Here is a 27,747-nt window from a genome sequence, read left to right on the forward strand (position 1 = left end):
AAAAAAGTTAAATTGGGTGGGTATTACGATGTAGAATTTTGAAAATTAATATAAATAACCCCTATGTTTATTTATTTACTAAACACCCCTATAATAAAATATTCAAAATTAACAAAAACACTCCTAATCCACTCATAAATACGAACAGCCGGCCACCACCACTGGAGGGTGGTCGGAGTTGTCGTATCGGCGTATGACCGGCTCGATCTTGCCGGTCGTGCGCCGATATGACCTTTTTCGGCCAGATCTGCGGCTAGATCTGGCCATTGACGGTCAGATCTAATTGCATTTGGTCATCAACGACAACCAAAGATACGGCCGTCGTTGATGGTCAACGACGACCATATCTTGGCCGTAGATTTGGCATTTTTCGGCCAGATCCAATGTGGATCTGGCCGAAAAAGGCTAGATCGACGCACTACTGACCAGATTCAGCCGGTAGTGCACCATTACACCAGCTTCCGACAGTGGTGGTCAGAATCTAGTAAATTTGGGTTGCTGGGGTGTTTTTGTCAATTTTTAATATTTTTTTGGGGGGTTGTTTAGTTAAATTAACAAATTTAGGGGGTTTAAAGAAACTAAATAATTTAGAATTATATTTTGAAAATAGGTGAACCAAAGTTAACTTTTTTGGGAAAACTAGGATAGTTTTCCCAATATGTGAACCAAACGAAGCCAGCCTCAGAAACTCATGACTATTTACATGAGACAATTTTCCTAAGATGTGGCCTTTGCATAGATGTGTATACAGTTACCAATAAGTAACTTAGCAATGTTGGCAATCCTTGCCATTTTCGCTTGGTACTTGTATAGCACTGTAGGGCTTTTAAGTTGATTGAGTAAAACCCAGCTTATTATACAATTTCTCATATTCTCCTTTGAGCTAAATCTAATGTTTGAGAATGATTGCGACTTCTATTCTTACAAGAATTCAAAATGACTAGTAGAGATTCGTATAAAGAAGATATCAGCCAAACATTCTGGAGTGTGTTTGGTAGAGTATTTTGAATAGTATTTTTGAAAAAGTTGAGTTGAGTTGTTATTACGAGAATAAGATTTAAAAAATGACAAAACACCCGCTATATTTGTTAATTTAGTTAAACACCCCCTATAATAAAATATTTAAAATTAACAAAAATACCCCCACCACCCATTAAATGCCGACAGTTGGCCATCACCGCCGGAGGGTGGCTAGAAGTCGCTGTAATGGAGCACGACCGGCTGGATCTTGTCAGTCGTGCACCGATCTGGCCTTTTCCGGATCTGGCTAGAAAAGGCCAGATTGGAGCACGATGACCATATCTAGTCGGTCGTACGCCATTCTGACAGATTTCGACCACCTCCTGGCGATGGTGGCCGGCTTTTGGGAATATATGATTGGGTGGAGATGTTTTTGTCAATTTATAAACTATTTTTATTGGGGGTGTTTAGTTAAATTAATAAACCGAGGGAGTTAAAAGAAATATTTTGAATTGAATAGAATAAGATTGAATTTTGAGAATATTGAAACAAATATATATTTTTGATAGGATAGGATAAAATAGTAAAACAAAGGCAGCCATGTGACAGTTTGTAGTTTTATTATTTGATAAAATGATTTTATTAAATCAAATAACATATATAATATAGCTTGAAAATCAAATGATTATTTTTATAATTTACAACAATCCCAAACGCACTTTTAAAACTCCAACAGCTTAAACATATGGGACTTGCATCTAAGTACATTCAATCTTTTCCTGATTCCTCATTCTCTTTTTGCTTGCTATGTGCGTGCCTTAACTATATTGTACGTCAACAGAGCTAATGCCAAACCTTACATATCCATCTTATGAAAAAAACAAGAAAAACCATAGGATAAACGTAGACAAAGGTGGCTTTTGAAATTTTGTAACTATGCATGATAATCGAGAATATAACAATTAGAAAGACAAAACATGAAAATCAAAAGCTATCTGCTTATCAAATATACACTATGCAGATTAAAAGAAGAAAAGGGAAAAGCCAAAAGCCAATATTCCAACTTCTATACCATGCTGATGCTTGGACTTTGCTCAGGAGCTGACATCGGTGAAGCAGGCACAATCTTGTTGCTAGCCATTATTCTTTGTGATTGAGATTCATTAATGTTCCTGTTCCTGAAATTAAGTTTCTTAAAGCCTTGATAAGACAAAAGAGCATAGTGAAGAGAACAAAGTAGAAAGATGATGGCCAAAACGACTGGGAGACTTATTGCTATTATATGAACTACGATGTTTGGGTTTGGATCAGGATGTTTTATCACTGTCAGAGTTACCCACACTAAAAAACCCACAAAGGCTGCAGCTGTAATTGATATTATTCCAAGATAAATAGATGTTATCATCATGAAATGGTGTGAGTGAGAGAAATTGAAGAAAGGAAAAATAATAATGAAAATAGTTTTCTCATGTTGGCTTGAGTTTGAAGGGTGCCGGAGGATCCAGGAATGAGAATTTCTTGGAACTGTAGGATAAAAATTCTCGATAAAAATTCTCTTAGTAATCTTCTTTTCGATGAATTCAAGTTGGACTTAATTGTAGAAATTTACAAGAGAACTTTGAGCATGATAGCAGTAGTTATCGTTTTTAATTCAGAATATATATTTATATGTGTGTGTGTTTTTAGTAATTATATAATATATATAATGAAATTTCCAAAAAGTAGTTAAGAAAAATCTGCTCTGTAATTTTTTTTTAAAGAAGATGAAAAAACACCAATTAATCATAAAGAACTCTGTCAATGAGTTTTGTAGCTTGGAAACATTGTAGTTTTAGACTCTTTCCATTGAAAGTGTTTTGCTTATGGAAGTGCCACTATAAGAAGATATAATATCCTAAATATACGAAAAATAGAGGGAAAAAAAAATTAGAGTAATACTATACTCACAAACACCTATCATTAACTTTCTCTCACATACGCGACGTGTGTCAACTCGCATGGGTCTCGTCTACCCAACAATAGGTCTCCTCTGACCAAACCAATTGCGAGCTGTCACATGGGGTTAGTGAAAGGTGTTAGTAAGACTAATATTATTGAAAAAATTATAACTATACACAAGAACACCAAATTTATGCCGGTTGGTAAATACTTGTCTACATGTAGGATATGATCAATCAACGAGAAAAATTTATATTAATAATTTATAAGTTTAAGTGCTTAAGTTTAATCTCAAACCTAAGCTATGAAACCTTTGTACATCTCTCTTGGCTTCCTCAAATCCTTGATAATTAATTCTTTATATAAATTTATTCTCTTATTTTTCATAAATCTCTAACCTTGAAGATTATGCTACAGTATCACATTGATGACTCCAAAAACACGCCATACAGTTTTACACGAAGCCTAACGTTTACAACCTAATCTCACAACATTTTCTTGCAAATCTAATGTGTCAGCAGATTTATACTATTATGTCAACTCCCACCATACCCAAAGCATCTAAAGCATTACGAGAAACAAACGGTCGTTCCTTCAAAATGAACAGTCGTCCCCTAGAATTACCCTTCCTTTACAAAGAACAATAGGAATAATCATTTCTTCATAAGGAATGACTGTTCTTAAAAAACAACCAAAGGAATGGTTTTTCCTTAAGAAACAATGTTGTTCCTTGAGGAATAGCCATTCCTTATGAAAGGAATGGTTGTTCTTTCATAAGGAACGACCATTCTTTTTGTGAGGAACGACCATTCCTTATCAAGGAACGATTATTTCTTTAGTCTAATCAAAATTATTTTGTGCCTTGGGTGTGGTGGAGCTGACGTAACAATGCCAACTCAGCTATCACGTCGGGATTGTAAGAGAAGTTTGTGAGAATAGGTTGTAGGCGTAGCATTACTCATACTATAAAGCCAATAACAACTCATCCTCAGCTATTAGAATATTCACTCAATCTTCAATGTGACATATTGGTACATTGCAAGCATTGCTTGAACTTTTCCTGTAACTATTTCAAGTCTTTTATGGTAATTCATTATTAAAAGAGATCATGAATTCATGATTAACGAAGAATTCATGATTAATGAAATAAACTGCTTTGTGGACTATCTTTGTCTAAAACACAAACAGATAACCATTCCCTGAGTGACCGAGTAGTTTAATAAGAGATTTTTGGGTGTATTACTTAAGAGATCTTGAGTTCGAATCCCTCATTGAGTGCTAATAGGGGTGGCCATTGGAGGTTTATCTAGCCATTAATTTCAGGACTCCGAAAGATTAGTTGAGATACGTGTAAACTAACCCGAACACTCCTTATCACAAAAAAAAAAAAAAAAAAAAAAAAAAAGAAGAAGATAAACTAGGCAACCCAATATGGATTCTTGTGAATTGTGATATCAGCACATTCATTAAAAATTCTAATCATTTAGCCCCGGCAACACCATTATTTGTTCAATTGCCTTTTTGATCTAGATTCTTTTACATTAAACTATGAATTCATTCTCATATACTCTCTAAAATTGTCAACTTTCAAATTTCTAGCCCATAGCCTTATTTATTGAGCAAATTTAGCACCACTAAACTTGGTCATAGAATCTCTTAACTAACAATGGATTGAGCAAGTGGTAAAAGCTTGGGGTCAAGGGGTTTACTCCCCCTATGGTCTTAGTTCGAATCATAAGAACGGTTGCTAATATTGTTGGCTATGGACCATAGGACTTGTCTTGTTTCGGAAGCCTTGTTCAAGGTCAGGAGACTAGTTGAGGTACGCATAAGCTGGCTCAGACACCCCTGATAACCCCAAAAAAAAAAAAAAAACCCTTAGTCATAGATGATGTTTTTTTACAGCAGTGGCACCAACCATTCTATCTTAACAAAATTTGGGTTTTATTTATATATATATGATTACCTCATATAATTAATACTTTAAAACTTAAAAACAAGTTCTCGAGCCTTATGTACTAATATATATATTAAAATAAGTGTAAAACTTAAATCACATACATGGTATAAATTGAATAAATTTTCATACATTATTGTACATTTATAAAAGTTAAGTTCATCTTATCACTAGAGCATAATCCTAAGAAATTTTATAATACATTTTGATATTATCATAAATAAAACAATGACATATAGCTGACAAGAATTAAAATAAATAAATAAATGATTAATTGAATAAAAAACTTAAAAGTTTTTCAGAGTTGCTTAGGAAATTTAATCATATAGTTTTTGGAACTACTTGTATACTATTCACAATCATATAGCTTGTGAGCAAAATTTTAACTTTTTGTACAACAAATATCAGCTATATAGAATTTGTGGTAACTATTGGTGTTAATTTTTATATATATTGAATAACAAAAAATATATTGATTAAAAAATTTAATTCTTTTTATAATTTATCAAAAACTGAATTTTTTTTTTTTTTTTTTTTAAAGAAAAAATGAATGAAAGGATTTTTACGCCCCGTTTTAAATAATATAATTCAACTTAAACGTAGTCTTATTTATTTTATATTTTGTGTGTGCAGAAAAGAAAAGCAGAGCTATATTCAAGTTAAAATAAAATGAAATATGAACATCAGAAGTTACGTAGTTGCTTCAATTTGCAGATGGAAAAGCTAAGTGAACTTAAGTTGAGCAAGAGAGAAGAAAATTAACAAGAAGCTGAAATAATGACTGTAAGTAATGACCGAAAAATCAGCAATCACATGAAGCTCTGCTGGTTAATTATCAGATTAGCTCCTCATCTTCAGCAGCATGATTGCAAGAACTTAATTACAAATTTAACTGTTACAAAACCAAGTCCAAGTTAACTAATGGCATTTTCAGATCAAACCCAACTGGGCATCACAGGAAGTGGATTTTGTACTCTTTAATTTCACCTAGCAATATGGTTAGGAAGTGTAGGCACAATCTTATTACTAGGCACCGCCGCTATCACTTGTGATGGATTCTCAGTCTCAGTGTTCCTGAAATGAACATTTTCAAAGCCATTGCAGCAAGCCAAAAAACCATAGTAAAGAGAACCAAGTAAACCCAAGATGACAAAAGAGTTACCAAAACATAGTGCAAAGTAGTGAATCAAGATATCGGAGTCAGGATGCATTATCTCTTTCACAGTCATCCAACCCAAGAAACCAGAAAAAGCTGCGCATAAAACTGACATTGCTGCAAAAAGTAGAGTCGATTTTCTCATCGTAACATCCACAGCTGCTTAACCTGTGTGAGAAGGAGAGGTTGGAGATTGAATTAAAAAATGGCCGATAGGAAACAAAAAATAATAATTTTTTTTTTTTTTTTAATGCATGCTAATAATGCTCTTGAAGATGTGACGAATTATAGAGGTAAATTTTCTCTCGGAACTCACGGATGAATATCTCTTAGTTCTCGCCGAACGGATCGATTTTATGGATGGACTTATTGGAGAAAGTGCATGAGAAAAAACAAAATGAACTATTTGAAAATGAGTTTTGATTGAAATGGTGTATAACCATATTTAATCTTTCCCATTTCAAACAAAGTCGTCAATACTTAGATGTTTATTCAATCTAAATGACGGTCGAATGTATCTTCATTGGATCACCATATATAGAAAAATTGTTTGTTATTCTAGGAAAATTTTATGGGGTGAGCTAAATATAAAAAAATGAAACAATATTTGTTAGAGTTTGTGTCAGGTTGGTGCATAACTAATAATTTCTTTTGTTTTGAAGGAGTGGCAAGGAGCAAAAGGAAACATAACTGCCCGAACCACTAAGTTCTTGTGAAATCAACCACTAATAACTTACTCGAAATGTCGTGCAATATATAAATCCATGTAATCTTTGGAAATACAGCAAACTAAGACATTTACAAACAAACAATCTAAAGATCCCACTCGTCATCGCCGCCATGACATTCCCCTTGTCAATTATATTATTGTTGTTGGCTTTCATATTGCCAGATTACACTACTCATGCGCGGTTTGCAGGGGTAGCACCAGTTAAACATCATAGGCCAAATTTTAAGCCTGGTCCTTGGAAGAGGGCTCATGCAACCTTTTATGAGGGTGACACAAGATCATTCGGTACGATAATATTAACAATGACTTCTTTCCTAACGTTAGCTCTCATATTGTCAAAACCTTTCTAAATATAATACGAGTTTGCAATATTTAATTGATTTGAAACTTCTCATGCATCGATTCTACTTGGGTTAAAATTGAAATTTAGACATGCGGTTCCATATCCAAGCGCAAAATGTAGGGATGGAAAGACTTCCTAATTTAATGGGAGTTGGACCCGATATACACTTATATGCATCAAGGTTCTTCGAAATTAAATTTAGTATTACATTTATATTTTGTGTTCCCGTAGACTATTTGCAATAGTTCTAAAAGTTTAATTTTATTATTACAGGTGGGGCTTGTGGTTATGAAGATGTAGGTACACAAGGCTATGGCATGGAAACAGCAGCATTGAGTTCAACTTTGTTTAATGACGGCCAGACTTGTGGTGCTTGTTATGAGATTAAATGTACCGATAGCCCTCAATGGTGCAAGCTTGGACAACCATCTCTCTTTGTCACGGCCACAAACCATTGCCCACCAAATTTTAATCTACCAAACGACAATGGAGGTTGGTGTAATCCACCTCGTGAGCATTTTGACATAGCCTACCCAGCATTCTCCCATATTGCAGAATACAAGGCTGGCATTGTCCCAGTTGAATATCGAAGGTCTCTTTCTTCTATATCATAACTTACATATTAAAAGAAATCCTAATAGAGTAATTTTCAAGTAATTTCTAATTGTTTTTAGAAGTACACATCTTTGTTTATATTTTAACTTCAGAATAAGAAGGAAGGATTTTCATAATTGAACTCGAAGAAGAAAACAAAATCAATCAATCTTCCATTAAATGAAGTTCTGACTTGTTTGAATACTATTCCAGAGTTTCATGCCAAAGGAATGGAGGGATTCGATTTACAATAACTGGGAACCCTTACTTCAATTTAGTCTCAGTTTGGAATGTAGGAGGCGCAGGAGACGTTGTTAGCGTGCTAGTAAAGGGTGATGGCAAGTTGAAATGGACAACACTGAGACGAAATTGGGGTCAAAAGTGGGAGACTGGTGCAAAGATGACTGGAGAGTCACTGACCTTCAGAGTTAGAGCAAGTGATGGTAGAAGCTCAACTTCATGGCATGTGGTGCCCAAGAGCTGGCAGTTTGGCCAGACTTTCGAGGGCAAGAACTTCAAGTAGATATCATATGATTAAAGCTTCACTTGTATTATCTTCTTATATTTGTATTAGTCATCTTCGACTAGTAACTTGCCATGGCGAGAATAGCTAATAGATTTTTATCCCTTACATTTAGTTCAACTAATAATAGTGTTCCCAGAAACCAGAAGAAGAAACCCACCAGAAATCGTGGAGTGTTGTTCATCAAGTTGATAACTTTTCTGGTTATATATAATTTTGATCAGTTAGTTTTACTTTTCTGGAGCTTCCGCTGTAGAAGTAATATAATTAATTTTCTACTACTTCACGACATGCATGTCTTTTAATTTAATCTATTTTCAACGGTAACAAAACGAGTTCCTGGTTATTTTGAAACTTGCCATAACAGTTAACAGATGTTCTCTCTGTCATGGCTGTGTGCAAGACCAAGATGGCTTTTCAACAATTTTAAAGAGTTGTTACTTTGTGTCATTTCACACAAAGAAAGAATAAAGAATCTCCGTGTCCAAACTCTTGCTTCGTCGATGACTTTTTGCAACTATTGGCTAGGCTGGACGACCTCGGTGTGGAATCTCCGGCTATTTTGCATGAAGATCCTCACTCTGTTTTATCGAACACGTGGATTACTACTCGAAAGGAGCGTATTGTCTGTCCGAGTTATGAGTGACACGGTGGCTAATTAATTACTTAATATTTATAAAAACGTATGGTGATCATGTTGATGTTATCTTCTACATCAACAATCAAAGAACCACTCTCCTCAATTTGTTGAATAAAACTAAAAAACCTTACCCAACGGAGGTAGAAAAGTAGTAAGTTCAATAACGAATAAATTTTTCACCATATTCTAAATAAATAAATTGAATTCAAACTAAACTTTGAAAATTTGTGTAATTTAATCACATTTTCAACTGGGATATTCAACTCAAACTAATCCAAAGATATGAAAAGAAAATTATAATAATTCAAAGATAAATTCTCAAAATCTAATTTAACTTGCATAATATTCTAATATATATATAAAGTCTGAAAAAGAATTGAGTTATATAAATATACAAATGGTAATATAGAAAATAAAAATGAAGCCCAGAAATTTATATTTCCATACAACAACTCAAACCCACAATTTCTAAAGAAATAGGGGCTAAGATTACTATACAGGCAGGCAGAGCAAAATTACAAGACATTAACAATTCGAACAGTAATAATTTACAATTCCAAACTGTAAAACGTAAAAGCTTACCATCAAATTTTATTTTTCTTCTATCTCCTTAAAAAATATGATTCTAACCCAAATCCAATGAATAAGCAATTCGTACAATTACCATGTTATTATTATTTTTTTTATTTTTAATGAGCGTGAGGGTGAATCTCTACATCTTTCTGAGAAGGACTCCTCCAAAATCCAGCTCCATGAAACTGATCCCACATCTCCTTCTCCAATTCAAGAATGCTCACATTCTCCTCCGTATTCGTGGTCTCTAATAATTCTTCCATTTGGGTCCCATGATCCAACAATGACCCCACATTTGGCCCGATCAAAAGCCCACCCACCTGTTTTCTCCTCGCAATACGCTGTCGTCTCCTCTGCACACTCCACGCCTTCCTGCACAGTCCGGCCGGCACCTTGTACACCGCCAACACCACCAGATTCATCACCGCGCATGGGCAGCAACACCACACCGCCGCGCACTCCGCCGCCGTCTCGCCGGCCATCTCGCCGAACTTTCGGTTTTTCTTCACTTGACCGACTTCTGGGGCTAAGAGAGGCTGCCCCCGTTGGATCATCGACGGCGACCGTACCACCGTCAGCCCGTCCATTGCGAGTTTTAATGAGAAAGATCTTTGTACTGGGGGTTTGTGTTGTGTTTTTAATTTAATTAAAAAATAAAAATAAAAGAGGGAAGAGAAAGATAAAAAGTAATTTTAATAGAGGTAAAATTGATGTAATAAACAGTTAACAGCTGTGTAAATGCGAAACATCCGGATTTCAAACCGGCGACAGTTTATAACCGGTATTTTTAAGATTTCTTTAAAATGTTTAATTAACTGGATTTTTTAATTAAAAATTCATTTGAATAAATAAAATAATTTTCGAATTTTGTAAAAATGTGTTAAATACTTATAAAATAGGTTGCAATGCTTATAATTACTTAAAATTAAATAAAATGTTTAAATTTTAGCTGAAAAATCTCCCTTTTAATTAATATTGTTTCTAATTAAAGTGGTCCACTACTAAAAGATAAAAAATAAAAATAAAAATAAAAATAGGGTGGAAAAACAAAAACAAGAGCTAATCTGTTTTTCATATCAATTCTTATTTTAAGGGACTTTTTTGTTATTTTAGCGCTATTTACTTTCTCAAATAAATTGTTTGTTTGCTTAGATTTGTTGGGCTTTTTTTTTTCTATTTTTTTTTAAATTACTTTTTCCAATCAATTTAGCTCAAATTTAATGCCAATATCTGAATACAACTTTTATTAATTTGAACATATATTGATAATACTATATATACCAACTTTATGCAAAAATTATTTCATACAAATTAATGTAGCAATGAGTTAATAAATGAGTGCAAATAAAAATTTAACTCAAATAATGCACAATAAATATAATGCATGATGTGTACAAGAGTTTGCATATTTAATTTGTATACCTTAGTATCATTCTATTATTTTTGTTAAAGTTTAAAATTATTTTATTTTTATAGAACCTAAACTAATGTTTGATACATTTGTGGGTACCAATTAATTTAACTTGTAGTTAAATTTGGGCATAGCGAAATTTAATATAAAATATTTATATAGACAACAAAAACTCCTAAAGCTACCAATAATTTTAATAATGTTCAATATGATTATATTAATAAGTTTGCTATAATTCGTTTTTATTTTTCTTTTTTCTTTTCTCTTTTAATTAAAAAAGAAGAAGAGAAGAATGAAATTTATTTTAGTTCATTATACTTTATTCATAGAGTAAAAATCAATTTACCCACCTAAAGTTTTGGAAATTCACAGTTTTGGGGCAACAATAACGATTTTATCAAATGTCCCCCAACAGTTTCAGAAATCTGTCAAATTCCCCCTAAAACAGTGTCCTGTCTACTGTTAATAGTTGTGGTAAGAATGTAGTAATGATAAGGAAGGTTGATGCTGGGGGGTTTAGAGATTGTTGGGTTGAAGCTTGTTGTGGGGGAAATCTAATAAGCATGGACTTATGTCCAAGGCCGGCTTAAGGGGTAGGCAAGTGAGGCACCTGCCTAGGGCCCCAAAAAAATAGGGGTCCAAATTTTTTATAAATTTTTTTTTTTTTTGAATATCTTACAAAAATGAAAATGGTTTATAATTTCTTATCTAAGTTAAGGGGTCCCTAAAAAAAGCCAAAAAAACCCAAATTTATTATAAACATTTTACATATATTCCCACCCAAAGTTTAACAAAATAACAAATTTGTACCTCTAGTTTTATATATTCTAGTTTATACCCTTAAATTAACACATTGAATCTCTTTTAACAATGGAAGACTGAAATAGTCATTTACATATCTCAAATTACTCACCCCCAATTCAATCCCAAAATTTGACATTTACATAAATCATCTCCAGCCCTCTTCTGTCGCCAGTGGTTTGGAGTTGATTTCGGTCAATTTTGGTTCCGGTCGATTTTCTCAGCAAAATCGATCGAAATCATCATTTTATCATTTCCCAACCTTGATAGCCCTCGATTTGAATAATTTTTTATGAATCTCGCAACCCAACTCCACCACACGACAGCCATTTTCAACTTTTTTAGCATGTACCCGACATTGTTGGCCTTCCCCGACACCACCATCTTCCTCCCCTCAGCCCTCTCACCAAAACCCTTATCATACCTTATCCGTTTATTCTGCCAATCGCCGGCCATTGATACCTTTTGAGCCATGACTTCTCAAGCCTTTTCTTATAAATCTTGGCATTGAAAATCACCCATTTCACCACCCATCACTTCTCCAACATCTACTCTCCAAAACCCCCCACCAACCTAACCTTGTTAGCCTGCCGATTGTTGTCCACCTCTCCTAGTGATTTTTCATCCCAAAAGGCAAAAAAAAAAAAAAAAAAAAAAATGAAATATTTTTTTTAATATATGCTTATATTATTAGAGGGCCCTAAAGTAACTCCTGCCTAGGGTCACAAATGTTCTAGAGACGGCCCTGCTTATGTCATGCGTTCCAAGAATTTGCTTTTGTTCAACAGTTAGATCTACGCCATGTGTCAGCCTACCTTGAGCTAATTACATTTACAAGTTAACTGATGCTTTCAAGTTAAACATTGTCCATAAGTTAAAGTCTGAGAACAAGTTAGACTTTACTTACAAGTTTGCTATTGTGACAGCCTATATAAACTGAATTTTTCCCAAATGTGGCGCAACTCTCTCTCTCTCTCTCTCTATTTTCCATTCATGTAAGCCCCTTGGATAGAGAGATCTTTTTTCTTCTACACACATATCTCACTAAAAGAAGAGAATAACTCTTTGTAATCTGTAATCAAAGGGGAAAACACCCAAAATAATAACATAACAATGGATGTAGGCTTGGTTTTAACCCGTCGACTATAGATGCAAAAAATATACTGTTACGAAAACGACAGATCCTCTGAGGTTAAGGCCATTGACAATCCATTAGACCTGCACACACGAAGAGACAAGCGTGAAGCTTACGGGAAACGCAGAGCTGGTGTTTGCCATAGGCACTCCGACGCTCAAGTCAGCAAGACTGAAAAATGCTATATAATAAGAGTTAAGGGAAAGAAGGATTACCGGAAGTCTTGTCGGAGGCCAGGACTATGACGAAGGTGCAGAATTCTTGAGAGCAAGAACTTAGGAGCAAGTAGGTGGTTTTGAATATTGGAGATTGAATAAATTATGAGAGGGCAAGCATTTGTTTATATAGTGAACCCCAAAGGGTTGGAATCCTAGTAGGACACTAAGTCCTACTTGGAAAACAATCCCTATCAGGAAAGAAAGATGATTTTCTATCCTTATCAGATCAGTTTACTAGTTTGAGTAAGATTCAAGATCTTAGCAAAAGAGGAAATAGAATGAGATCTGATTTCCTATTTATGGAATGTTGTAGGCTAATGGGTCGGAACCCAAATTAGCTTAACTTGTAAGATAACCTAACTCAAAAAGTGGGTAGTTCACAAGGTGACTTTAAGTGTAGACCCAACCGGAGTTAGGCTAAGGCCTTGGGCCATGACATGTTTATTTTGTTATTGGGTCTCGTCAAACCCAAGATGATTTTTTGCCCATATAATTAACTCCATACTCTCTAAGTTAAAGGGTATTTAGTTTAGAGAGTAGATTTAATCGAATGAGTGCGGACTGAGTAGGTCAATGCCAGCATCTTGTCAGATCGGGTGGACCGTTGTTTGGAATGTGAAAGTTTGCTCAACCAACTTGAGTTGGGAGGAGTTTGCTTGACCAACCTGAGTTGAGAGGTGTTTGTTCAACCAACCTGAGTTGGGAGGTGAATGCTCGACCAACTAGAGTTGGGAGAAATATGGATGTTCGCTTGGCCAACCTGAGTTGGGAGGAATTTGCTCGACCAATCTGAGTTGTGAGGAGTTTACTCGACCAACCTGAGTTGGGAGATAAATGCTCGTCCAACCTGAGTTGGGAGGTGAATGCTCGAGCAACTAGAGTTGGGAGAAATATGGATGTTTGTTCTACCAACTTGAGTTAGGAGGTGTTTGGTCGACCAACCTGAGTTGGGAGAAATATGGATGTTCACTCGACCAACCTCAGTTGGGAGGAGTTTGCTCGACCAACCTAAGTTAGGAGGAGTTCACATGACCAACCTGATAAATGCTTGTCCAACCTCAGTTGGGAGGTGAATGCTCAACCAATTGGAGTTGGGAGAAATATGGATATTCATTATACCAACCTGAGTTGCTCATATTATGAATTTCTTTCCTTACATCACACTTTTCTATTCCTCTCGGTTCTTTCTTTGTTCTTTCTTTATTCTTTCTCTATTTCTAATTCTCTCTCTGTTCTTTCTCTATTTCTAATTTCTCACTATTCAGGATAGTAAGCATGGTATCATGCATAGGTATGATGAAAATGCACAAATGAATAGGATGTGCATTTTTCTTTCTGTTTTTTTATTTCTTATTTTGTTTTTCTTTCTTTTCTGTGTTTCTTTCTTTCTCTGTTTTTTTTCTTTCTTTCATTCTGTTCTTTCTTTTCTTCCTTTTCTTTCTATTCTTCATTTTCTTTCTATTCTTTCCTTTCCTTTCCTTTCTTATTCTTTTCTTTATATTCTATTCTATTCTTTCTTTCTTTCTTTCTTTTTCTTTGCCGATCGGACTCCGTTGAGGCATGGTTTGGAACCCTGGCCGTGTGAGTGAGTACAGTCCTCATCTACATGCACTTCTTACGGACTGTACAAATTCTTTTTATTCTTAGGCCACTCACCGAAGGCGACGTGCATGTAGGTATATTCTTTTGGGTACAGTCCTCATCCACATATACTCTTATGGACTGTACAAATTCTTCTTCTTATTCTTAGGCCGCTCACCGAAAGCGGCGTGCATGTGGAAAAATTCTTCTTGTCACTCACAGGTTCCCCATCGCAACAACCTCCTCTTCTCTTAAAAGTCTGCAAATTCTAATTTTTTAATCTTTCACCTTGAAAAAAATAAAACTAAGGGCATTAAAGCATAAATGGAGTTACGCACCTCAATGTGGGTGTTACATGCGTTGCGATTGATGGGAATAGTAGGTGAGGGAATTAAGGTTAGTTATCCTTTTATGGTTAAAACTAACAAAAAAGACATTGAAGATAGGGGTTGAGAGTAATTACCAATACTAAGGGGTTTATAAATTTGACCAAATCTCAGGGGATTTAAACTTTAAAGTACTATCCTTATAATAAGAAATATTTACTTGTAAACTGATGTTGAATTTTAAGATAATATTACCTCTATTACATTATTGAGTTAGTGTTAAACGGTAATTAAGATTGATATTTATCCAAATCAATGAATTATCAATTCTCTTATAATTGTAAAAAAATATAAGATTTTTTTGTGTTTATAACCGGTATGTTTGGGTTAGTTTACGCATACGTCAACTAATTTTTGAGGTCCATTAAATGTCCTATAAGTTTAAAAAACCAAATAAACCATAATATTATTATAATAGACGACTTCAAGAGGTTAGTCCGACGGTTAAAAACTTCTTAAATATATTTTATTTGAATTAAAAAAGGTTATCAAGAATTTTATAGTGTACAGAACTTGCCAGAAGGAGAGGACTAAGTACAATTAAAAATCTGAATGAGAATTCATAAATCAGATTTGAGAGCAGGCGAAGCCCTAAAATAAAGTCAAACATCGTTATCAAATCCACGTTGCCACCTCAACTGCCAATGGTTTGATTATTAAATAATCAAATGTAATATAATAGTTAAATAAAAAAGAGTTGAACCATAAATATCGTAATACCAATTTAACAACACTTTTCACTCATTTTAATTTTAACTGAATTTGATGGATAATTAAATGGATAAGGTCCTTACTATTGTAGATATTCTCTTGATCAATGTTAAAGTAAGTTCTATAAATATATATCTATATACACACACACGAAATGTAAGTTTGAGGGAGAACCACATTTTCCCACCCAAGGTTTGGCAAAACAACCTTTTCCACCTATCAAGTTTTAAAACGACACTTTTTTCACCCGCAAGTTTCAAAACGATAATTTCCCACCCACCGTTATGTCCCATTAGGAAAATTTGTTCTTTGACATGGTATAAACAGTGTGAAGACGAAAATACTATTCTCCCTTCTTTTTCTCTTTCCTTCTTTCTCCTATGCCATCTCTAATTCCGACTGCGATTCTGGTGGACTCACACCTAGTTGGGTGAAAATCAGTCAGAATCAAACCCAGCCTTCTAACCACAATCTTCTCACACAAATAAACACACCTCCAATCCACCACAAACAACCAAATCCACCACCAAACCATCTCCTTCCACCACAAGCACGAGGGAAGAAGGTTGATCGAATGAAGAGGCATAATGACAGAAAGGTCGCACAACCGTGGAGACCAAGGATTTCATAGGGAGGAAAACACAGCTGCAATGAAGACTCGTGGGACTACAACAACGCGCAACTAGGGGCGTAGATAAGAGCTCTTGGCAATCGCGCACTGTCGCGCACACAAGCGCGCTCGTGACATGTAGATCCGCATGGCGAGAGGAGCAAGCACTCATAAGAAGCGCTCAGACAACAACATGCACAAGTAGCAACGAAGTAGGGTCGACGAGCAACAAGTAGCGAAGAAGCTGAGCATGTGACAATGGTTGCACTGATGAAGCAGAAGCCAAATCGAGTTCGTTTTTTGGCCAAATCACACTAAACCAAGTACAATTCCGATCGATTGGTGGGGTCGGGTGGAGGATTTTGGGGCGGTGGGATGTGAAAGAAAGTAAAAGGGTTTGAATTACAATTTTTGTTTTGTTTTGTATTTTCAAAGTTTATATGTAGGGGACATAATGACTATCGTTTGAATTTACTATTATGTCCTTTTTCAGTTAAACTTGATGGACAGATTTTAACATGGGTGGGAAAGTGTCATTTGAAACTTCACGGGTAGGGAAATGTTGTTCTTCCTAAGTTAGTCGTCTTAGGTAGATTTTATTTGGAAAGAAAAGAATTGTTATATGAACAAAAAGAAAAGGACAATTAACAAAGTAGTTGTTTATATTATAAGGTCTAAATTATAGAAAATTGACCTAAAAGAAGTTAAAGAAAACGAAAACAATTCGGATTTCGGATACCATGAAACCCAATAAGAATATGAAGAATGATAAGGTGTAAATAATAAAAATCCACGAAAGTTGCATAAGCTTGAAAAAACATGCAATGAAATCCAAGTTTGTAGGATAGAGTAAAGTTACCAAATTAAAAAGGTCAAAATCTTAAAGGAGTGAACGAGACAAGTTTGTCGAACTACCACTAGTCTATATAAGTATCTAATTTGATTTTCTTCATCCCTTTGACCCTTTCCCTTTATTTTGTGCAATCAATTATGTAACTGATTTTGTTTAATAATTGCTCAAATTTCATCAATTGCATAAGAATTGATTCAGTAATTTAAGAAGTAAAAAATGTATAGTTTAGCATAAAATTTGGAACTTATATTAAACACCCAGATTCATCCCCTCTTGGGTAAACCATATGCTTTCAAGATATAATTTGATACATAAAAAATATATGATATAAAACCGTAACGGTCAATTTTTTTGTGCATGCATTTACAACTCCCAATTGCTTTTCAAATCACATTTTCAATGACTCGGTGATTGTTAATGAATGAGACAAGATTAGAACAGTTAGTGCAATGAAGATCCACTTTGACATTCTTTTATCACCTCACTCAACTTACAAAATACGCATATAGTTTATCCAACAACATCCAGTTCTTTTCACTGGAAGTTCCAGTAATAGCATACAAAAAGAATCATGGGCATCATTTTCACACACTTAACACAACCCCATCCCTTTCTTATCTCGTTCTAAGCAGTTACTGCTCTTGGTTTTACTCGCCTTGCTACGATTATATGGTTGTAGGGACATGCTGGGTACAAAGATTTGTCGCTCATCTATGGGTTAAACTAGAATGGGATCAATTATAATGAATAGAGCTGGGTGTAGGTCTAACTACCGATGAAGCCCAGCCGGTGAAGCAACACCGCTAAGATGAGCATACATATTGCTAGAATCAAACCAGGTCTCCCTAGCAACCAGTTCTTTGTCTTTTTAACACCTTCAACTCCTCTTTGAACTTTATCTGCCCACCGCATCTGCACAAGTTAGGATATAAAAAGTTAACATCTTTAATGCATAGTGGGTAGGAAAATGTACTATTTGAAGTCAAAACTGTTTGAGAAAAGAAAATTTCGAAAATAAAATACGATCAAGACAATTAGAGGACATTAGTAGTAAGAAAAACCCAACAAATATCTTTGAAGCCTCAATCTGGCAACTCCTATCCTAAAGCTCATATTTTGGCAACTGGTAATGACTATGTACATGTGACTGTGCTTTTGTGAGACATGTCTAAGCGTTGTTTGCCAGACACAACCAAACCACATAAGATCATAAATTTTTTTTATCACGCTGTTCCATCCAGCCCTCTTAAATCCTAATGGATTAAGAACAAAATGAAATGGTATCCAGCTTGAAAATAAAAGGACAACATAAAAAATTAAAGATCTCAATATTAATCCATTAACTCATCAAAAGCATCCTTCGCCATTTGTGAAGCAGCAATATCATAATCTATCAAGCAACAAATTAGAACTTCAAAAAAAACAAGAGAAATCAATTACGATTCCTATTTTGGACATCTAAAATTCTTGTCAATGCTACGATCTTCATTATACTATACTGACAATAAAAAGACAAAACTAAATTTAGTAGATCACATGAATAAGTAATCATGTCAAAGTTACCATTCTGTCTAAGTCCTGCGGTGATAAAGATGACATTGCTTGTTGAAATTTTGCCGCATCTTCCTGAGAAAGCTTCAATCCAAATTGTTCACTCATATTTGCCATCATTTCTGGGCTCATATTCTTAATCATTGATGCGAACATCTGCCAATTTGCAATTAACCAAACATTCAGGAATGAAAAAAAAGGTCATGCATATTTTAAATAGCTGAAGACAGACTTTCTAAAGGAGAAGATGTAATTCCATGCATCTTGCATAGCAACTGAAGATATATTAACTTGTTTTCTACTATGTAAAACAATAGACTTGCACAGCACAATCATTGCTAAAAATTGGAAGTATCACCTCAGGCTGTTTTAAAGAGAATTGCTGTAAGTTCTTCAGAGCCAATGCACAAGTATCAAATCTAATCATCTCAAAGCTATAAAAATAGAGAAAACTACCTACTATGCTACACTGCAGGGATGAAATGTTTTCATTGTCATCAGATTTGAACCAACCCTTATTATACAACATGAAAGGAGAAGTCAAACATACCTCCTTCATAGCTGGATCATTCATTTGGCTTTTCATCTGTTGTAAATCACTGCTTGAGGGTTGGAAGTTTGACTGAAGACCACTTCTTGAATTTGGAAAGAAACTACGAGAAGAACTAGTGTCACCTACAACATTATTCCCACTGATAACAGAACTTTCCTCGGATTCTGATGATTTTGACCCAGTACCTAAACTGACTCCATTTGCTGACATTGGACCTGTGTCTCTAGTTTTTAAAGAGGATGCCATTTCAAACATTTTCTGGAGCTCTTCCGGTGGTATCCTACCCATCATATCAGAAGCAGTTTTAAGCATATCAGGTGTAATATTTTGAGGCATTGACCCAGGCGTCATATTACTCCCAGTAGTAAATGGACCTTCCCCCAACTGAACCATTTTTTGAAGTTCTTCAGGTGACATCTTGCTAATCATATTTGATGCAGCCTTAAACATGTCGGGAGATATCTCTCCAGCTTTTCCACTACTAACAGCAGCCAGGGTTTCAGGATTGGCATTAGAAATGAAATCCCTGGACATGATCTATGATCACAATCCAAAAAAAAAAAAAAAAAAAAAAAAAAAAAAAAAAAAAAAAAAAAAGAAAAGGAAAAAGATAAATATAATAAATAAATAATAATCACGGATAAACAAAACAACTCAGCTCAATGGAAATTGTTTTGTAAGCATGGTCAATGATGGAACAAAACAAAAAAGGAACTCCCCTAACATAAGACTACTTTCAGCCTTAAAATAAAAGAGGGGTAGCAGTAGGTTATAGACTGAACACATTGATTTTGATCCTCAAATCAACCTAATCACTGAGTTCCTATATTAATAATGTTAACCTGATAGATTCAGAAGTGTTCCATTGTGATTTATTTGTGTTTGCCTGTTAGTTGGAGGTGTAGATCATTTGAGTACATGACCATCACAAGAAATCATCAAGAGGACCATGAGATATCTAAATAGAAGTTACTATCCCATGGCTTAAGTATGTTTTCTGTACAGTCTTCTAACATAATCAATACTTGGCATTTCCTTGGCCTCCTTTTCCTTGTCGCAAACCCAAACACTACATAAGTTAAAGGTCCCTGATCTGTAACTTCCCACTTTCTGGACATCATAAATGTTCTAAGATATCCAAAAAGTAAAAATGAAATAGCTCAATAAAGTAATAATAGTTAGTCCAATGCCCATAAATGTAAACTACAACTAATAGTTTCTCCAACTGCAAATTCTCATGAACAAATATTTGGGTTTTTGGTTCCTCTCATCCACAATGGCTTTTCTGTAGTGTTTATCTTTCACTGCACTAATTCTAGATTCAGATTTATTACTACTTTTCCTTTTCCTTGACTCAACAGCTTAAACTTAATCTGAGATTTTAGTCATTCTCAAAACTTTCCTTTTTCATTACTCTTGCCTTTATTATCTCTAGTGTATATGTCTTCCACAAGATTAAAATTTAAAATATGTTAAGCAATTATGGCTCTCCAGTCCTCACACTCACATCTCAATTAGAACATCTTTTCTCATTTACAAATGATCAAAGCTCCATGAATTCTATACTTGAACATTATCTTTCCTTGTAACAAACCTGATAGCCTCTGCGTCATCCTTCAAATCCTGAAAAGAATCTCGATTGGTTGTCAAGTCCCCACCATTAGCCCTACTTTTACTCTGGGAAAAGTCGGTTCTTTCCTGTGGTTGCATTACTGCATATCCTCCAGACAAACTTTCATGGTTTCCGGAAGACACTGCCCCAACTTCTTCAGTTATTTCTTCAATTACTAACCCTATCCAACAAGATCAGAACAAAAGTCTCTCAAAATTTGAATAACACAATTATGCAGTTAACCAAGGGAAAGAAGCACTGAGAAATACAATAAACGTTGATAATTCTTAAAAGAGAAAACATACCTCCTGGTGCATGATAACCCCTTTCTTTAGCCAGTCTTTCCTTAGCATCTCTGCATCAACAATAGATATCATATCTCAAAATGTAGAAATAAAAAACAAAACATAACTTCGCACTAACATAAATTCTGAAAAAGAAAATGTTAAAAAGGACAGCAAACCTAATTCTTATGCAGAAGGGAAATGTCAGATTGCAAAAAGTTCAGAGATACTCAAAAAGTAAAAATGAAAAAGTCCAATAAAGTACAAAACGTCATAAGCTTTAATAAGCCATATACCCAAAAGATTGAAAAATAAAAGAAAATCCAGAGGATGATTGGAAATTTAAATAAATGCAATGGCTAGCCCAAGATGGCTCAGAAGATAGCTACATCATAAGATAAGTTATGGCATTCTACAAAAGCATCCCATGTTTTTTTGAAATCAATAAATTCATACCTCAAGACATCTGTAATAATTTCATCATTGGGGGAAATTTCATGTGCATTGCTCAAATCAGAGACAGCATCCTATATAATAACGAGAACTTCATAAGAAAATAGGACATAAATGTATAAATGTAAAATCTTGCATTAGCACAACTTGGCAATCAGTTGAAACAATTCACTTTTCTATGCTAAGAACTCACTCCCAATCGCCCAAGTTCTTTATATGCTTGACCCCTTCGATAAAGAGCTTTGACATTCTTTGGATCATATGCCAACACCTGAAATAAGGCCAATATTTAACTTTATCTGCTCTCCATTTGCAGTTGGTGTATGTTTGCTTCTAAAAATTAACATCTTAATATATATAATTGTTTATTTTATTTGCTGCTAAATTCAATTTGTTTCTTGCAAGTTCTTACAGTGAAAAGCTAGATTGGGCATCTGGACATGATGATATTTTATAATACAGGACAACAAACAAGAGAAAGAAATGTCTTATTTATACCTCAGAGCCTTCTTTTATACACTCATCATACTGCCTTGTTTTCAGGTAACAAGACATCAAGTTAAGTGAGCACGCCAATAAAAGTGTTCTTCCTTTGGAAGTAGGAATTCCTTCCAAATTTTTCTTCGCCTAATATTTGTTCAAAATGGGAGGAAATTAGAAAAAACATAAACCAAAACATGAGCTCACCAACAAAAAAAAAATAATAATAAAATAAAATAAAATTCAAATTCAGCCTTACAAGCAAATATTTCTCTGATGCAGCTTTGAACTGTCCTTGGCTGTGAAGCTCATTCCCCTGCCAAATTCCAGTGGTAATTGAACCATTACTGAATGGGACATAAAAACAGCAAAGTTTGGGGAATCAACTCAATTATTATTAATCAAATTTGAGTACCCCAACTGCCAAATGCACAAACACACATGCGGACAAATACCAAGAAAAATTGAAAAAAGAAATCAAACAAAAATAGAAGATCAATCACAAGATTCAAACTCTTAAGTAATCAACTTTGCGTGGTCCCAAGTGCGTTAACACACACATATATGAGAATCAATGACTCCCATTTTGTTTACATAAATTATGACACATCTTATGGGAAGTTAAATCAACAAACTTTAAATAAAGTGCATTAATTAGGCATCTTAGATATGATCTCAAAAATCAAGTGTGAATTAATTGTTTTAATGGGTCCAGAATTGTGTCACAACTTCTACAAGAACAAGGTGCCATCAATCTTCACCTTATACACATAACGGGAAAGCTAAACCTTTCCGCTAGCAGGAGGCATTTAGTTGTACCTCAAGCATTATAGACAAAAGGACCCTCATAAATCCTCCAGTAATACCAAGTTGCCTGAATGTTATCATTTTGTTTCTCATTTAAAGGCATTGTTTCAAATAATTTTCTATCACCACCATTAGTTTTCGTAGTTGAATGATGGAACTTGGATGAGTCATTGCTTTCCAGTAATCATGGGAAAAAAAAATATTAGCAAACCCATGTAAGCGCATTTTTTTTTTTTTTTTTTTTTTGCATCACTGTCAAAATTGATTTCACTGGTTAAGTTACATGACAATAGACTCCAAATACTACGCTCACCTGAATAACACAAAATACTCATATATTCAACTTATTTTCATCAAAAAAGTTTAATTCAAATGAGAAATCAATTTATATCCTTCATGAATTAAATGCTCAAACTACTGGAGAGGGATTTTTTGTTTCTTCAAAGTACCTCATCTCTCAGAATGCTATACAAATACATGGTCATGGGTGGCAATACCAATCAAAGTTTCCACTTGGGCACGAGTAGGGCAAACCAGTTTAACTAGATGAGGCAAGAAAAGATCATCTTTTCCTATCAACATTACTTTTTTGTTAGGGTTTTATCCATATAGATATGGCTTTGAACAAGCCCAAATTCTAAAAGAGGAAAAGGCTGAAAGAACTAAAATAGTGAAACTTGGAATACTTTAGTTAACACAGTTTTAATTCAAGAACTTGACTATAAAATAGGAAACTGATGGCTTGGAGTACAGAAACCAGACAAAAGACCAACAGGACCACTGAACCTATAATAAAGTAAACCGGAAAGACTCAGGAAATGGATTGCAACTGATTCCAATATATCTGAAATATTAACAACATAATAATATAAATAAAAGTTACCTGTGTCTTCAACATCTGTGCAGCATTTAATTCATAAGTCAATTGAGCATCAACATGAGTACGCATAGAGGCAATCTCTTCAGGAGTGGCATTAGCCAATTTTTCACCAATCTCAGCCATCTCCTCTGGACGGGTATGATTTAACTGTTGAGCAGCACGCTTTAAGTCTTCAGGCCTAATGTTCTTCACACTTTCAGTAGCTATTTTCATTAAATCAGGATTAGCCATCATCTGTAATGCCAGCAGCACATCAAAGTCAGAAGCTGGAAGATTGACCATAACCAAGCCATGGAAGAGCTCAATGGACTATTAAACACCATTGTCGCAATTATATATTCTTGACACACTCAACTTCATAAAAATTGTTTCAAATAATATGCACACCTTCGAGCTTTACAAGGCATTGAGTTCATCCCATTGCTTATTGTTGAATTTAGATATAATAGAAACTATAAACCACTCAAAACAATTAATTATAACATTTAAAATTTTGAACTTATTTTTGCTAAAGGACTGACTTTTGAGTCAAACAATCTTCAAATTTCTAATTTGTTTCTGTTCAAATAATAAAATGGTTTATCAAAACACTCAATTGGAAAAAAGTTTATGAACTTGCATCAAAATTGAAATTAAATCTAGAAATTTTTTTTTTTTTTTTTAAGTTAATCAACCATTTTTTCGGTTAACAAAGCCTAGAATTAAATTATAATAATTTCAAAGTTATTGATTTTTTTTCAACTTAGGACTTCACACACGTAGCAGCTATGACATTCACCAAATTTCATATTCTATAGTGATTAGTTATCACAGCAAGAAATGAACGCAGATTAACCCATCCACCAGCGTGGCTAGAAGGTTTTAACAAGGGCTATATTTAGTATGGATATTTCTGGATAATATAATCAATTGTTATTGTGAAATCAATGTTCAACTAACCTAAATTATTTTTAAAAACATTCAACTCTTACATTTCTTAATAAACGTCCACCACGAAATAACTTCATATAAGAAGTTCGATACAATTGTATTAAACTACATTAGTGCTTTTCTTTCATGTAAGGCAATTTGATGATGTTAAACTCCTCCCTACCCCTTTGTACAGCTAAATAATTAAGAAAAATGGCAACACAAATCAGACATGCTCCTATTTTACTTTTAAATAGCAATGATCCCAAGCACTAAACTTCCCTGTTTTCACTTATCTCAAATTTTGAAGACTCGGAAATCCATCAAGGCTTGTAAATGGTTTAAAAATAGAGTTCTATATTTAAATCAAACTTGCTAAGCGGTTGTGGATATGGTGAAATTGAGGACGACAAATTCCACGTATCCAACAGCAACAAGTTCCCCATTGAAGTTTAGTTGAATAATGTACATTGAATGTTTACTTCACAATTACGAAATCAACTATTTTCACTAAAGCCAGGTGTTGCCTTAATATAACGTTTGTTTAACAGGAACGGTTGTTAATCATTAGCGAAAAAATAATAATAATCAAGATTCGATTTCAAATTATCAAACAAAATTTCAAGAGAAATCCTCCATAAATCCATAATTCGCATCACAAATTTATTCATTACCGCGTTTAAATCTTGATAATTCAAATTTTAAACAAGAATTTTACATAAGAAAATGAATCAATTAAAATCGCATCACAAGAATCAATCAAATTGGGCAAATTTGAAAGATAAGAAGATGCAACGATTAATTACCTGTTGTTGGATCCTGGCGAACTCAGCGGGTGACATGCGACTCATCTGCTCCTGAGCGAGTCGCATCAATTCCGGATCCATCATACCGTTAAACATTTTCTGGATTATTCGTTTTCAGATCAACACCAAACAATTGTTTTTCTTTTATTGAGTGGGTAATTGAGACGTGTTTGGCTGTTTGGTTGGTTATTCAGATTAATAAATAATTGTATTTTGGGAGGTCGCCCACCAGAGCTGAACGGTGATGGGTTCGGTTGAAGAAAGGATCAGAACAGAAGGGGAATTGAAGATGCGTACTTAATTACTATTATGCTTCAGTTTGGATTTATTATGTTTGTTTTGTGAAAACGTGTTTTTTTGACAGGTGGCAGTGGCGTTTGTGTGAATTCAAGTCAAATATTAATTTGTTTAAAAAGGGTTATCAGACCTCAGTGACAGAAGGTTGATTAGGAGTTTCCATGTGGAAGACTATAATAGCCACCTATATAAAACCAATTAACATAACAGTTAGTCGAATTTATGATCACAACCCTCCTTTTATCCTACATATATTTACAATTACACATCTTTTAATATAATCTAAAATGATTAGTAAAAATAAAACACATTAAGAACATAAATAAAAATAATATATGAGATCTTTTGTTATTTTTACCATTATCAGAATATTATAACACCCTTGAGGTTGAGAGAAGGTCTAGAAGTAAGAAATAAATGTGTGAAAAAGAAATATGAAATGAGAAATGTATGCAACAGAGAAATGGGAGAGATGTTTCCCAAGAGAACAATGTAAGAGCAAGAGAAATATACAACAGATTCTTTCACAATGCCTTCTCCAACAAGAAGAGAAGAGTCTTTATTTATAGAGAAATACAAGAAATCTCATTTAATATACATTACATGGCTTGACATAATTGATTTTTTAGATTTTGTTTTTTCACACATTTATTTGACTTTTTTTTTTCTTACACGGGAGATATTGCACTTGAGTTGGCAAACTGCCATTTTGTCCGCGTCTATTTTACAGATAAACATAAAGGACATAAATTTTTATTTTAAGACACGTAGAGCTTTAATCATTTAACAAGTTTGTAACGTGTCACGAGTCTTCATCTTGGAAATTGAGACAGCCCATTGCTTAAATCCAATAAGTAGGAATTTGTCGAGAAGATGAATTTGGATGAATATCTGGAGAAATGTCTAGAGATTGAGCTGGCTGCCCTACAGAGGTACTTCGTGCATGTATGTATTGTTGTCTTTTGGATTTATAAAGATAGTAATCACGAGACTGTTGAACCTCTTCTTCCTACACGGTATTTGGCTCAGAATCTGGGTACCACCATTTTGGACAGTCTGAAGTGTCATTTAATTGAGTAGTAATGGAACTCATACATGTTTGTTTGGCCTGGAGTAATTTCTCAGTGTACACTGGAGGAAAGTGTTCCCATAGCGCATCATCATGAAAAAATGGCCATATCTCATTTGGAATCGTCCGATTTTTCTCAAAAGGATCTTCTAAATTAACCTAATCTCAACAGGATGGTCAAACATATTATAGACGAGATCATATGGATAAGACCGATGAAACGTGACTTGATGCTATGAAAAATATAGGCCATCGGATCTGATGGAGTGATGTCTATGAAAAAAACATGGACCATGCCATTTTAGTGGACATAAGACCTGTGTATCAAGGAAGTTGATGAGCAAACACAAACTTCCATTTTCCAAGGTTTTGAACAATTTTAGAAAAGTCATCAAAGGGTGTAACTCAGAGGTCGAGGATGATTGATACCTGGAAATCATTTTCAACATATAATGAATTGGGAATTGAATGGCAATGTGGTATTGGTGTAACATATACCAAAAGAGCCATAATAATTCTTCTGGAAATATGATATCTGGACTCGGAGGTAAACAAAAGATTTTTGAAATGGGGTAATCTGGATGGACACCTAACATATCATACATGGATTGTCCACATTTTTCAATGCATTGAATCTGATAAGAAAACATGAGGGTGGTGGCATTTTCATCAATGGTACGAGTTCGAACAAGGTCATCAAATTTAGGAGGTGTGTTTGGCATATGGTTTGGTAAAGAAGAGGATGAACAAGAACTGGGCTGGGTTAGTGGTTGATACATGAAACAGGGAATTGGTTTAGACCTAAGGTTTATGAAATAAACTTGTTTAGTTTTAGGCCTGAATAAATAATCTGCAATGGTATTGGTGTGACCATTGATGTGCTGGATAGTGAAAGAATACTTGCTGAACCATTCTGCCTATCAAAG

General features: G+C 34.4%; 3 protein-coding genes across 3 annotated transcripts; 1 reads left to right on the top strand and 2 right to left on the bottom strand.

The window, feature by feature from the left end:
* Window positions 1-6,261: 6,261 nt before the first annotated feature.
* On the top strand, window positions 6,262-8,201 carry LOC116112160 (expansin-A16-like). Its single transcript, XM_031398337.1, has 4 exons — window positions 6,262-6,304; window positions 6,904-7,026; window positions 7,358-7,676; window positions 7,892-8,201. The coding sequence occupies exons 1-4, from the start codon at window positions 6,262-6,264 to the stop codon at window positions 8,199-8,201; spliced, it is 795 nt and encodes a 264-aa protein (XP_031254197.1).
* Window positions 8,202-9,453: 1,252 nt separating this feature from the next.
* On the bottom strand, window positions 9,454-10,016 carry LOC116112018. The gene has a single exon (XM_031398185.1). The coding sequence runs from the start codon at window positions 9,999-10,001 to the stop codon at window positions 9,531-9,533; it is 471 nt and encodes a 156-aa protein (XP_031254045.1). The 5' UTR covers window positions 10,002-10,016; the 3' UTR covers window positions 9,454-9,530.
* A 7,735-nt stretch (window positions 10,017-17,751) lies between these two features.
* On the bottom strand, window positions 17,752-25,741 carry LOC116112184 (outer envelope protein 61-like). Its single transcript, XM_031398359.1, has 11 exons — window positions 25,456-25,741; window positions 23,744-23,974; window positions 22,313-22,369; window positions 22,072-22,200; window positions 21,767-21,844; window positions 21,577-21,647; window positions 21,142-21,191; window positions 20,815-21,017; window positions 19,222-19,761; window positions 18,684-18,827; window positions 17,752-18,032 (listed from the first exon to the last, which is right to left on the bottom strand). Exons 1-11 carry the CDS (start codon window positions 25,549-25,551, stop codon window positions 17,886-17,888), a joined length of 1,746 nt encoding a protein of 581 aa, XP_031254219.1. The 5' UTR covers window positions 25,552-25,741; the 3' UTR covers window positions 17,752-17,885.
* Window positions 25,742-27,747: the final 2,006 nt, after the last annotated feature.

Source organism: Pistacia vera, unplaced genomic scaffold (assembly GCF_008641045.1).
Source record: "Pistacia vera cultivar Batoury unplaced genomic scaffold, PisVer_v2 Contig656, whole genome shotgun sequence".
Lineage (NCBI taxonomy): Eukaryota > Viridiplantae > Streptophyta > Magnoliopsida > Sapindales > Anacardiaceae > Pistacia > Pistacia vera.